General features: G+C 30.2%; 1 protein-coding gene across 1 annotated transcript; it reads right to left on the bottom strand.

Moving 5' to 3' along the window:
* Window positions 1-7,581: 7,581 nt before the first annotated feature.
* LOC107942619 (VQ motif-containing protein 9) lies at window positions 7,582-8,577 on the bottom strand. Its single transcript, XM_016876321.2, has one exon. It carries the CDS (start codon window positions 8,254-8,256, stop codon window positions 7,756-7,758), a length of 501 nt encoding a protein of 166 aa, XP_016731810.1. The 5' UTR covers window positions 8,257-8,577; the 3' UTR covers window positions 7,582-7,755.
* Window positions 8,578-14,909: the final 6,332 nt, after the last annotated feature.

The raw sequence follows: 14,909 nt of genomic DNA, 5'->3' as shown, positions 1-14,909 counted from the left end.
ATATTTTTATGAGGAAAAAACCAAAGAGAAAAGTGATATGAGACAATGCTACTTTGGAAAGGTCGATTTTTTGCTTAGTCAGCAAGAAACAAAATAGTGTGGGATCCATCCTAGGCACGTGGCGGATTGTGAGAGGAGGAGAGTGAAAAGAGCCAATAGTTTGGGAGGATGCTGACGTGGAGCCAAGCATAGTTGGAAAAAAAAAACTGGGATGGCAAATATGAAATATTAGGTCGTCGTCGGCACTAAACCGGTCTCTTATTAGTTCTATAAGAATTCGTACATTTACCAAACTGACGCGCGCCTTTTAGAGTTTGATAAAAATATAATATTAAATATTAAAAAATATAACTATATCTTCTTTTTCGGTACATAAAATATAACTATATTTAAACCTTACTTCTTAAATTAGTTTTTTTTATTAACAATTAGATTATCAAACATCCACACTATGGCTAAAAAACTATAACGTATATCTATTTAAGAAATTTAAATATAATTTTAATTGAAATGATAAATGTAAAGTTTTATATTCATAATTATTTATGTTTAAATTTTATTATGTATTCTTATTCTTTTAAATTTATTTAATATAAAAAGATAAGTAGTATATTTAAATTATTTGTATTTATGTAAATATTTTGTTATATAAATTTAAAACATGGGTGTTTCTAAACTTGTTCATATGTAAATGCACGATTAAGTTGATGTTACTTATCAGTTAATTAATTATTAAAGAAACTTCTTTTATAATACAATAAATATTCTACTAGGGGCATCGGGAGGTGAGGAAGACAGGAGTGAAATTATATTTTAACTCTTATCAAATTTTATGACTTAAGATGTGCTTGGTTAGGAGGAAAAGTGAATGGATGAGAAGCAGGAAAGGAAAAGTAAATTTTGAGTGTGTTTGGTTGGGAAGCAAAGTAAGAAAAATGATCATTTTTGCATAAAAATCAAATTTCCAAATTGGGATAACGAGAGGAAAGAAAATGATAGAGATGTGCATGTTAGTTTAAGATTATGTATTTTTCAAATATTTTATTTTCTTACCTATACCAAGTAATGGATGAGAAGAGAAAGTAACTTTCTTTATATTTTTCTGTCCCTCCGATCAAACATACCTATAAAATTAAAAAATATGTTTTTTATCATCTTAGTTTTTCGCGCCAAGTAAAAATTTAATCTTGACCTCCTCCAAAATTTTAATGTTTTAACTTTAACATTTTAACTAAAATTTCATTTCATTTTAACCTTTATTTTTTTATAAATATATTTGTTACCTAAATTTTTACATCCACATCATAATTGAGTGTGCCATGATCTAATTTATTTTATATTATTTTATATGATGTAGAACCCTAAACCATGTTTATATTTTTCTTTCTTTAATATTCGTTTTTATATTAATATCAATTACGCTTTTTATATTTGTTTTTAAAATCAGACCGATGATCGAATTAATTAGGCCACGTTTGATCGGTCCAACTGATTTGATTAAAAAGAATCTAATTCAATTGATCCATACAGATTCTAGATCCAATCGATTTAATACTATTTTTTGAACCGATACTTTAATAAATTCTCAGTTATACCAATTCAATTAAAAAATCATTGGCTTTTTCAATTAAATTTTATTATTTGATTTTTTTTTGGTTAAAAGTAAGTTTCAACAAAGCTAAGTCTACGTCACTTACAATTAAAGATTTAAGATTAAAAAAATAACAAAAAGTTTCGACATTTGATTTTAACTTTTATAATATCTTTTCGAAATTAAATAAATGAATGTTTGCGTTCAGACAAATTAATATATATTATTGCGACATCTAAGAGGTAGATATAAGTCATTTTCGTTACGTAGACTATTATTGAAACTTTTATTCAACATAAATTCATTTGAAAAATTAACAAATAATAATTTTTTTTATAAAAAACAATATGTTATGAGAACTATGTAAGTAATTTAATTTATTTTTAAAATAAAATAAATAACCACTTTTTTTAAGATTTAAGTTTTAACACATAATATTTTAAAATTACCTTCCATTTTTTGGTGCTAATTCTTGCATAAGTACTTACTCTCAATCATTTATGCTCATACTTTGTTTGTTACTTCACAATTGTTTCGAGTCAACAATTTTTTTTTTTACATTTTATATTACTTTCTTTATATTAATTATTAATTTTCAACAACATTACTATTTAAATATTTTTATATTATTTTTATTTCTTTCACTCACACGATAGATATACAAATAATACTAGCAAATATATATATATTGAAGTACACAATATACATTTGTTTTACATGTGTCTAACCTGCAACTAAAAAATATAAAGTGTAAAACAATAAATATGATTTAAAGCACTCTTACATTAAAAGTAATTCAACCTTCTTTATTATTATTATTATCATTAATCATTAAAGTATGAGTAAGTTTTCGTTTCGATAATTTATTTAAAATAAGTTACAATTTGATTACTGAATTATTTAAAAGTTTTTATTTAAGTCACTGAACAATTTAAATGTTTTTATTTAAGTCGTTCGACTATTAAGTTTTTCTTTTAAAGTTCTACTAGCAAGCTCTAAGCAATGATTCAACAATCGGTACGGTGGAGCAATACACATCGACGAGTAGAAGAACATACCTTAGATCCAAGTCAATCTGGCGATTAATGTCGGTGATCAGAGAAAAAAGTTGTTTGAATTTTGGTTCACAGATTCATGACGTGTAAAATTGTTTCATTAAAAAAATTGAATTGTAGAAAAGAAGGGGAAAGAGAGCTTTCGATTGGCATAGGCAGTGTAAACAGAAAAAGTCATATAGCATGTAGGTACATCATTGGATGAACTACATTGCTGATATTGACCCCAAAAAAGAAATAGTAGATACAACTAGTTCATGAACAACTAAACATCCCACTGCATAAAAATTGGATAGGTTCGATCTATGGTCATTGACTCCTCCTATAAAGATCTTATTAAATTCATCGAGTTGTTCCAAAGAATCAAATGGCCAGTTATTAATCGGCTCTCTGTAAAATACTCATTTGGATGCAATTCTTAAGAGCAATGCCAACTGTTTTGGGCACTGATGATGAACAAAGCAAGAAAAATAATCAACACTCAATATGTTTATACAGTTCGATTTCTTTACATTTGTGGGTCTTGCTCGGAGAGATGATCCACTATTTTAGCAACTCATACAACAAGTGATTACAATCTCTAAGTGACTACAAAAGTAAACATTTCTGCATGCACTGCAACAATTAGACAATTCTCCTCTAAGTTTTCCCGCTTAAAACTTGGGACAAAAACCCAGTAACACACTTAATTTTTTCCTCAATATGTACTCACTAAAAACGGTCCTTATCAATGACATGAGTGACGTTGCTACAGACTCAGAATCAAGTCTCCTTAATTTATAAGAAATCAAGGCTTGCTAATATATTCTATCAATTACAATCTTCTTCCCAATAAACTAGTAAGATAACTAGCTCTCAAAATATTTCAATAAGTCTAGGATAAGTCCAAGTTTACCCAATCCGGTTCAATCTTTTTGATATGTTGCTTTCATTGATCCTATCCTAACTAATCTTCAAGATATGTTGCTATAAACAATTTGAATATCATAGATTAGTTTACACACGGCCATATTATAAGCAAAGATAAAGGCCTAATTGTTTTGTTAATAAAATTTGCAACACAAAATATGAGTTTAACAATGCCAAACATTGATGGGCACTACCCCTTGGCACTGCTAAAAAAAATCACCTGAACACATTTTAACTTTTTCTATTTTATATCTTATTTTATTGTAAACCTACTGTGTTCTTAAGTCATTAAATTTGAGATTAATCCCTATTGGATTGAAAGTGTTTAAAGGTAAAATACTCCAAATAAGTGTGCTTCTTAGCATTCAAACTTGTGTTATCATCCTTATGAAGATTAAAAGCCGTTACCACCTCAATCAATGTTTTGATTTCTTTTTGTATTATGTTTCATATGTATGACTTTAGTTGATGACATAAAATTAATTGTTTCTTTTGTTGGTGTGCGGGAAAAAAATAAATTTATAAGAAATTAACGAAGGCTTCAAGGCTTATATCAATGTCAATTTCTTTAAGGTTCTATTCGTCCCTCCCTATATTATGGTGTACAAAAGAGTTACTAGAAAATGAACTTCGAGTATACAATGAAGCCCAATGACGGTCTACGTTTTGCATTGACAGAAATACTCCACCAAGCATTGAGCGGAGCATAACAAGGATATTAATTTCTATGTAATTCTTTATAAAACAATCTAGGAATATAAAAGATGGTGGGAGATAAAAAAAAATTCTATTCTTTTTAGGTTGTCATGCAAATAAAATTTTAGTCCTATTTATAAGAGGCTTCATATCTTTCAATAGGGACATAACTACCCAAATGGATAATTATATCTTTAGCAATAGACATAATTATTCAATAGATATCTACTTAAATCTATTTATTAATAACCAAGTAATATAACTTTTGGTTACCTATAACTTTTCATTTACAACTGTTAAAATATTATATATATTTTATTCCCGCACATCAATATCCTTAATTAATAGTATTGGGAAATCTAAAGCTAACTAGAAAATTCACCATTGAGGTTGAAAGAAACCGAACCAAAACTCCTTATCCTTGATATAAAATATAATAGCAAGCATGAGGCCGACATTAAGAGCTTTTGATCTAATCACACAACATGGGCGAAAGGACATCAATGCTTTTGCCTTTCCTAAACTTAGCTAAAGACACCAACAATAACTTATTTTTAAACATGTTATTGGAACCTTTCAAATAAATTTTCTAAGTTTTGCAAGAATATTCTTTCGGTTCCTAGAGTTTTCTTACACAGCTGCCAACTTAAGTAATTAGTTTCTATTGGACGAGGAAAATTAAAGCAGTTTTGGCTGAGATAAAGAGCTTTTTTGCATTTAAAAGCACAGTTGTTGAAATCAAAATGTTGTATGGGTGAGTTAGGTTAGAAATTGATTGGTATAATATTGGTTTGAGAAAAAGGAAAAAAAAATTTCTGTAAATTAATATGAATTAGAATAAAAAAAATTGATTGAATTGATGATTGAATCGGTTGAATTAAATTTTAATTTTATAATAATTTTTATTTTAACTTTTTTAAAATTCTTTTTTACGTAAAACATAGATTAAGGATCTTGATTAAAAAAAGATATGTTAAGATGATGTATGAGCCTATTTCATGACAGAAAGATTCAATAATTGAGATATATTTGGAAAGAAAAGGATGAAAATGAATAATAATGGATTCATATAGAAAAAGGGGCGAACTGCCGAAGGGTAGCTTTTGCTTTAGCTTTAGCTTTTTTTATTATGGTCGTTTTTAATGGCGGGGGCCGACGGCAGACATTGACCATATCCATCACATGCGAAAATTATAAACATATATTACAGGGCCAATGAACCAGCGGAAACTTTATGAACTTACTTCTCATAAATATATTAATAAAAATCAAAGGTTAGATCAGTAGATTATTGGACCACTTTTTCACTGTGGAAAAACCTTAGCGGTCAGGCATGGTGCACAGTTCTTGTAGCTGCGCCCGCCTCCTATCTCCCTGTTTCTAGACTTGTCCAATTCAAAGCCCTACTTCTCTATATATGCATTTTCTTACAACATAAGTTTTATGTTTAAATAGATCATCATGTTAGAATACTGGTTCTTTTAAATAAATTGTTATGGTTGAAGACTGTTGCTCCTTTTGAATCGATTGTTATATAGCAGGTCTAATTTTAATTTACCCTCCAATATTAACCTTTTAACTCCGCCACTGATTACAATGTCATTTTTTGTTACATACACAAAATGATTATTTTTTAAAAATATCATACTAACAAATTTATCAAAAATATTTTAGTGGTGTTAACCATTAAATTTTTAAATTCAAAAATAAAGAAACTAAAATTTTAAAAAATAAGAACAGAAAGGTTGCAACATATTATAAAAAAAAATTATTAAACCGAAAAAGCAAAATAAATAAAGGAAACCCTAATTCAAGCACCATACTTTTGTCGTTTGAATGAATGTCTGAACAGTGTTTTTCATAATTTGCTTAAATACGAAAAGGATCGATCTATTAAAAAGAATCGACTTTATTTTCTTTTGCTTTATTTTAATTTATTTTTCATATTTTGCTTTATCTTAACTTCTATTCTTAGGATCTTATCAAAAAAAAATCTGTTCTTAGGAGATTGGTGCATGGTAGCTGTTACCGCACCACTACCAGTCATACCAGGTGGAATATTAACAGATTGGTGCATGCTATTTTTTAACGATGGTCAAGAAGAATCAGCTTATACTGTAATCTTATTTGCTTTGATAATAATTATGAAATATTAAGTTATTGACATATAAAAGAATTGCATCTCTAGTTTCTTCAACCAAAAATAAAAGGCATATCTTGTGCGAGTCATAACTCATAAACAACTCTAACTAGCAGTAACTAGTAAGCAAGTGTCGGCAACAATCTCTCAACCAACTTGGTTAATTGTCCCTCGAAAGCGTCTTATATATATTTTAAGTAAATTCTTTTTCCACTAATTGATCCATATATGTTATTAAAGAAAAGGAAGACAAATACAGACCAATCCATATGAAAGCAACATCCAGGGTATCAAAATTACATCCCAAACCATCACGAAACCAAAAACAATTAGACCAGAAAGAAACATCCTTCCTGCTGTTTCACAGTCAAAACGGACAGAAAGAAAGCAGCACAGGTAATGCAAGAAACAAGACAACATCTCTGAACAAAAGCAACCCCATTTCACCAACGATTCAGCCATCCCATTAGCTTCCTGAATGAGACCTCACCAATTACAGTTTTAAGTTTACTAATCTTAGCTATTAACGGCCACAATGGAGTCAGATTCTACAATCAACCTGCACTCCTTAATCCACCTTGATTCAGAGAAGAAAGCAATAACGTGGCCGTTGTAATTCCTAAGTACCCCTCCATATTCTGCAGGTCCCGACCCTCGACGCTATACTTCACCCACCCTTCAAGCAGAGGGGTCCAAACTTTAACTTTCTTAATACCAAAATTTTTGACTCATCATCCTCACAGTATCGTGGGCATTCACACTCGTAGGAAAATTCTTCCATACAATGGAGGTTTTAGACTTATCACTAATTTAAGAGGATGACACATGGATGTAAGTAAAAGTAAATAATATATAAACAAAAATAGGATATTTGTTTTAATGGATTATTATTTAATACATGTAGAATGTATAGAATAATTATCCATTTTATAATCATACATTTTGTTTTTAAATTTCACTGACAGAATTTAAAAATGATCATAGTTCTCTATTATTTATACAAAATAATAATTATTTTTATTCAAAATTTGTTTATATAAATTTTAGAAGTAATTTTGAGATTGAAATTTTTAGAAGGCGACTTACATATATACGAGTTAAAATGAGGCTTTAATTGGGTTAAACAGAATAACTAATAGCATTAGAATTCTGTTTGTGGAATTAGTTCAATATGAATTATCCCATGTATCTGAAAATTAAAGTGAATATGTAATAAATTCGGTACTAGAACAAAAGAAGGTGGTTTTAATCTTAGATACATTCTGTTCTAAGGTGAAGCAAGAATGAGAAAGAGAAATAACTTCCAAATTGGCCTTTTTAACTATGTATATCGTCGGAGGAACAATGTTTTGGTCCAAGCTGGACTAAGTCCTAGGACTGAGAATAGGAAAAGAGCACCAATTATAATTATAAGAAGATGGTGACAAGCTGAATCCAAGTGAATTTGAGGTAATCATGGCATCATCAGAGAAATTTTCCTTCTGGGGTTTCGCATGATCTAATCCAGAAACGAGATGAAATTGCCCAGAATTGACTTCCGCTGCCCCACACATGAATGGCGGTGGTGCAACCTGAAGAGGCGGAGGTGGCGCCACTCTTTGAAGACGGTGATGTTGTTGAGGTTGAGAAATGCTGCAGGGAGGGACTGCACCGGTGAGCTTTTGAACCAAGTCCCGAAAGTTTATGGGGTCGACCTTGTAAACTTTGGGTGGTGTTGGTAGCAATGGTGAAGTTGGTTTCTTCCAAGGCTTTGTCAATGGCTTACGCACTGAATGAATTGACGCATGGAAAGACTGTGGACCCTTTAACCCTCTTGCTAAAGAAGAAGAAGAAGAAGAAGACGATGATGAATATTTAGCTTCCATAGCTACAGCCTTCGGTAATAAAAATCTTTGGCTAAGTGCTAAGCTTTTCTCAATACATCACCGAAGGGGATGAAATTATAGAATGGAGGGAGAGAGATATATAAATATGTAAACGGCGCAAAGAAGAGGAATAGGGACAAGAAAATAATTCAGGAGGTGGAGGGTGGGATGAATCTGGTGATAACTAAAAATTCAGACGTGTTCCCATCGTCAGCGCTTAGCAGCCCAGCCCGGTCAAAGTGCCTGAATTTTGACCCTTTTTTCTTTTTTTTTGGTGGATGACCAATTTTTTTACTCATTAAAAAATAATTATCTGTTTCTTTCTTTCTACTGGCCTCGTTCGTGCATTCGAAGATGCTTCTTTAGAAGGTTTGAAAAGCTGTTAAAAAAAACTATATTAATTAGAGTGTCTTAGTGATGCAATATAATTTATTTAATGTTAATGAACTAAATGATAGTCCTAACAAATAATAATAATTAGATGAGAATACATCATCTGAAATGGATGGAGGCAATTAAATATATTTTTAATAATTTATTAACTTCTTGTTCACCGAATAAAACTACACCTTATCAATAATCAAATATTTTTCCAAAAGGGTAAAGTATTTAAACCTTTATATTTGATAATATAAAAATTCATTTTCACCTCTTATGATTTGAAAAAAATATACTTATTCCATTGAGTTTTGTTGGTACAAGACCTAGAGAGGAAAAAGTGGTAGTGCTAAACAGCAAAGAGTCGGAGAAGTATAAAAGGGAAAGGAGGTTATTGAGTAAAAAAGGCTGAGAATAAGAGAGTAAGCACTCAAGGTAGCTTAATGGGGAGGATATTTGTTTTTCCTTCATCCTGGAAGGTATTTATAGGAGATACCCTTATTTAGTGGTGATGACATGGTAGGTGGTTATCATCATGGAGTACGTGAGAGACGTGCATCGTGGAATCCATTATGTTTTGCCTTTTGAGGGAGCATGAGGTTGTTATACTCAAGTGGGCCTCAATGGTCCCTGAAGAGAGTGTTCACACTGAAAAACAAGTGGCCAGACTATATCAGCCCGATTTAAAGTGGTTTCAAAAAATGTAGTTTTGAAACCCCATTTTTGTAAACTAGGTTCGTAAATATTAAATATGAATATTTACAGGATTTTTATGAAATTATATTCAATTTCAGTCCTCAAATTTTACTTATTACTTGTTTAATTTAAGTATAAAGATTAAATTGTAAAAGTTTATCACTATAGGTTTTTAATTGGCCAAAGATTTAGGGACTTAAATTGCAATTAACCAAAAATCTAAAATGCAAATTAAACCATCTTGGAACATGTTTTAATGGCTGATGGTGTCTTAAGCTAATTAAAATATGATTAAGTTGATTAAACTTAGCTAATTAAGTTTAAATTAAGGTATAAATACCATAATAAGTGGATGGAAAGAGAAGAAAGCTTTCATCTTCTCCTTCCATGACCAAATGTCCAAAACAAAGAAAATAGAAAATCATCCAAAGGTTTCAAGACTTTCGACCATCAAATATTTGTAGGTAATTCCAAGTCTTTTTCTTGTAATTTTTATGTTTTTGATGTCATGGGAGCTTGATTTAGCTAGCCCATGTACCAATTTACAAAACTTTAAAGTTTTGAAAGTTAATATTGTTGATTGCTTGAAGAAATTGGTGTTAACTTGATAACTTTTAAGCTTAGGTGTGAAAAAAGACTAGATTGTAATGTTTAATTGTTAGTTTTGATCATAAGGACTAAAGTGAATAAATTATGGAATTGGTGTGAAATTTCAGTAATAAAAGAAAGTGGAGAGTCCCCAAGGGATGTAATTGAAGTCCATTTTTAAACCGAAGCTTAAATTTGAAAGTTATAGCTATAACGATTTTAGGGACTAAATTGAATAAAAGAAAAACTTTAGGGGTGTCATAAAAACAAAATTTTATAGGTTCATTCATATCATGGTATAACATGAAAATGATTTTTTATTAATGAATTGTCTAAAATAATTGTTTAGATCGAGAATTGGATCAAACTAGAGATAATCGAGGAAAAGTGAAAATTATCAATTAGTCCTTGAGGGTTCAATTTGTTTGTTGTCTTGGCCAGGTAAGTTCATATGAAACTTACTACTTTGTTTTATGTTATGTTGATTGTGTTTTATTTTATTTATGCATTAGATTGAAATGAATTGGTGAATTTGGCACTAATGGTTCGAAATGGATTGAATTGTAAATTTATGAGAATATTGGTTATATGAAAATAGAACAAGATGTAAATGAGATTGTTGACTGAAATATGTTTCATATAAGAAATGAAATTGTGTACAGGAATTGAAAATGTCATTTATATGGAAATGATGTGAACTTAGTAAAATGTTAGGATAGGCATGGCATGCCATTACGGTTATACATGCGACCAATTAGGGATTTACATGATGTTACGAGATCTAGAATTCGTTACAAATTCTCAGATTATACGTATCATTGGTTTAGCCTAGATAGGTAACCTCGATACGATGTCAACTTGTGTGAGTAATTTCGTTAAAATGTCAACTTGTGTGAGCAACCCTGAAATATTGTCAGCTTGTGTGAGCATTACATTCTTGTTTTATAGGTTCATTCATATCATGGTATAACATGAAAATGATTTTTTATTAATGAATTGTCTAAAATAATTGTTTAGATCGAGAATTGGATCAAACTAGAGATAATCGAGGAAAAGTGAAAATTATCAATTAGTCCTTGAGGGTTCAATTTGTTTGTTGTCTTGGCCAGGTAAGTTCATATGAAACTTACTACTTTGTTTTATGTTATGTTGATTGTGTTTTATTTTATTTATGCATTAGATTGAAATGAATTGGTGAATTTGGCACTAATGGTTCGAAATGGATTGAATTGTAAATTTATGAGAATATTGGTTATATGAAAATAGAACAAGATGTAAATGAGATTGTTGACTGAAATATGTTTCATATAAGAAATGAAATTGTGTACAGGAATTGAAAATGTCATTTATATGGAAATGATGTGAACTTAGTAAAATGTTAGGATAGGCTTGGCATGCCATTACGGTTATACATGCGACCAATTAGGGATTTACATGATGTTACGAGATCTAGAATTCGTTACAAATTCTCAGATTATACGTATCATTGGTTTAGCCTAGATAGGTAACCTCGATACGATGTCAACTTGTGTGAGTAATTTCGTTAAAATGTCAACTTGTGTGAGCAACCCTGAAATATTGTCAGCTTGTGTGAGCATTACATTCTTGTGTATCCAAGTCCGTTTTACTATAGTTCCATCGAGCGATATTCAATTGATTGAAAATGGAATTTAAATCATGAATTGAAATGAAATGGTATTGATGATATTTGACATATAGATGCTTATGTGATTATGTTTTAAATGTTGACAGTATTACGATTCGTGTACGTAACTGACATATTTGATTTGTGATGATCTTGCATGTATAGATATGTATTCAAGTGCCAATGAAAGCTAAGTTGGTAGCTAATAAAATAAATGTTTATGCTTAAATGGTCGAGGTATGCTTTAGTTTTCATATGAGCTTATTAAGCATTCTATATGCTTGCCCCGTTTATTTCACTTTTCCTTGTAGATCGTCATCTTGAGAAACACGTCAAGCCAAATTGACTTGAAGCTCACACTATCCTATCACTGAATCGGTAGCTTTTTTGTCATTTTGAGTCTTGAACTGTCGCATCTATATATGTATATGTATATATATAAGGTGTCTTGATGTTACCTATTGTATATAAGTGTTTTTGGTAACTTGTGATGACATGGTTTTTTGAGTCACATATAGTGATGGATATGTAGGTGTGCTTTTATTAAAAATGATGTGATGATTTACATCTATATGTTAGACTATGGAATGGTATGAAATGAGGAAGAAATGGTAGCTTGTTTGATGGTGAGTGAGATGGAATTGTAATTGAACATTATTAACTTAAAGTATGCTCGTAAATGTGACCTAAAGTTGATAGTTGATAGTTATGTTTAATGCCTATGAGTTATGAATATGTTTATGTGTTCTTAAATGGTCATAATGAAATTAAAATGGCATATTTCAAGATGGTTTAGCATAGGTAAGGTTTGATGATTTCATGACTTGATTGTTGTTTGTAATGACGTTGAATTGTTTAGATTTAAATGGTGTATAAGTAGTGATAGACTTGTTAAGGACTTGAACATAAATGCTTGAACTATTTGGCCTGTCTTTGGTATTGTTTTGATTCAAAAAAAAATCGTATTTGGTGCAAATGTTGTAATTTTTTATTGAACTTGAAATAGGTACCAAAAGGATTCATTTTAACAAAAATAGGGGTCACGTCGCGACATAGGATTTTGGACATCGCAATGTTGCCATTACAGTGAGTGACGTTGTGACGAGCAAGGGCTTGTTGTTGCGATGTGACATGTTGAGATGGCCACGTCGTGATGAGAACTAGAGGAAGCCGCGATGTCGATCCATACATTTTAAAAACTTTGCAAGTTGGTCGTATTTCGAGTTTGGGTTGACAAAAGAGCTTTCGTAAGCTCGAATAAGACTGGTAAATGATTTATTAATGTAATTTGATCATGTTTGATGTTTGACTACACATGTGAATGATTATTTTACTATAAGTTTTGACTATGGTTGCTCTAGCAACGAATGTAGCATCCTGTAACTCAGACCCGACAATCGGGTCAAGCAAGGGGTGTTACACAAACCATGGAGACGGGAAGCCTAATGAATAAGGGCGTTCTCTCTATTAACGGGTAGTCTCATAATGGGTGTTTAGTTCGAGAAGTTGAGTAGTCGAGGGCAATCCGACTAACAGGAAATTATCAATTAATTAATTTCTTTTGATTATATAATCTTGAATCTTTCATGCTAAGTTAAAAGTAAATAACAATCCTTACAATTAATTAATTTTATCTTCCATTCTAGACAAAACTCATAATTTTTCATCACTTCTTTACCCAAACGAAGAACAAGCAATTAATTTTATTAATTGCGAGTAGTTTTTTTTTTCCTTTACTTTTAGCTTAGAAGGGAAGTTTGAAGATTATGTGATCAAAACAAATTTTCGTTAAGGATGATCAGGAAACATAAAATGAAAATTTAAAGTTTAAAAGGAGATTAAATTAATTGATTTTAATATTGTAGTAACAAATCGTTGACATTATCAATGGATAAAAAACTTTCAACAATTTATTCAATTTATTTTGATGTTTTGAAATTTAAAATTTTAATATTTAAAAAAAGAAACTTTTAATATTTTGGCAATAAGATAACAAGTACAATTTGACAATTTTTGTGTATTATTTTAGTTTCTATCACTTTTGTTACTTTAATAATTGATTTTCTTTATTCCAATCAATGCTTTTAAAAAATATATTTTAGGCGGCCAAAATGAAAGCAACGTAAAAGTTGGGTAACCAAAATGAAAATATAAACATGATGTGGAGTGTACAGTTAACCACCGCTAGAGATATAATGCTTGGGTGACTAAAATGAAAACACCCTAAAAGTTCTATGATCAAATTGCAAGGATTTCATTTTGGGTGACCAAAATGAAAGTGCCCTAAAAGTTGGGTGATCAACTAGGTAGTTTATTCCAAATTTAACTATTACCGTTTGGTCAAGGCTAAAATATCAAAATTTGAAAAGTATAGAGACTAAAATTGATCAATTCAAAAAGTAAAAGGACTAAGACTAATCAAATTAAAGTACATGAACTAAATCTACAACTTACGGAAAGCGGAAAGTTTAATAGCAAAATTTGACATTTTTTAAAATCATTGCAATTTTCAACTTTCAAAGTTTAATCGATTTATTATTTTTTGAACGAAAAGTTAAATAAACTGTTAGATTTTTTATGATGTTAGCATGATATCTCATGAGATAGTTTATGTTTGCTTTATAAAATACATAAATAAATAAAAGTTTTCAATTTTTTAAAAAAAGTTCTTATGAAGTAAAAAAAAATCTACATTAACAATAAAATAGGCATGAATTATCAAGTAAATTATCACATCAGTGCTATTAAAATTTTAATATTTTAGATAGTAATTTCATTAAAATATGAAAATTAAGAGAAAAAAAATTTTAAAAATAAAGTGAGAAAATAGATAAATGATATGTAGAAAATGAAAGGGAGTGATTGGGAAAAGCAGCCATTATTTGAAGCAGAGTGGGAATCCAAATCATTATTTGCAGAAACCTCAAGGTCAACATTAAGCTACATGTAAGAGTTCCCATTCTCTCAAGAGAAAAACAAATCCAACTCCATCTCTAGCAAACAAGATGAATGAAGCAATATCATTTTAGAAGATGAAACTGTGTCCCTATTTTCAGATATGTGATGCTATCTTAAATTAAACCACTTACTGAGCGATATAAAAATTAACAGATAACAGTTAAAAAAGAAATGAAATTTGACCTTTTCTTATTTTCTTTGCGGAAAAAAACTTTATCTTCTTTAATATTTTATCCTATTAAAAAATTAGTGATAACGCGTGAGGCTGATAGCCATTATTAGAAGGCTTTTATCTCGTGGTGGTGGAGCAGCCGCCGCCGCCGCCGCCGCTTTGTTGGACTAATCTCTACCGACCAACCTCTCATAATATTATTGACCCAAACTGAAA

The sequence above is a fragment of the Gossypium hirsutum genome, chromosome D11 (assembly GCF_007990345.1).
Source record: "Gossypium hirsutum isolate 1008001.06 chromosome D11, Gossypium_hirsutum_v2.1, whole genome shotgun sequence".
NCBI classification, from domain to species: Eukaryota; Viridiplantae; Streptophyta; class Magnoliopsida; order Malvales; family Malvaceae; genus Gossypium; species Gossypium hirsutum.
Note: the sequence above shows the minus strand (reverse complement) of the source record. Positions and strands in the feature narration are given on the sequence as shown.

What these genes read in the sequence shown, in the direction of transcription:
- LOC107942619 (XM_016876321.2), bottom strand. Translation starts at nt 8,256, where the DNA reads ATGGAAGCTAAATATTCATCATCGTCTTCTTCTTCTTCTTCTTCTTTA.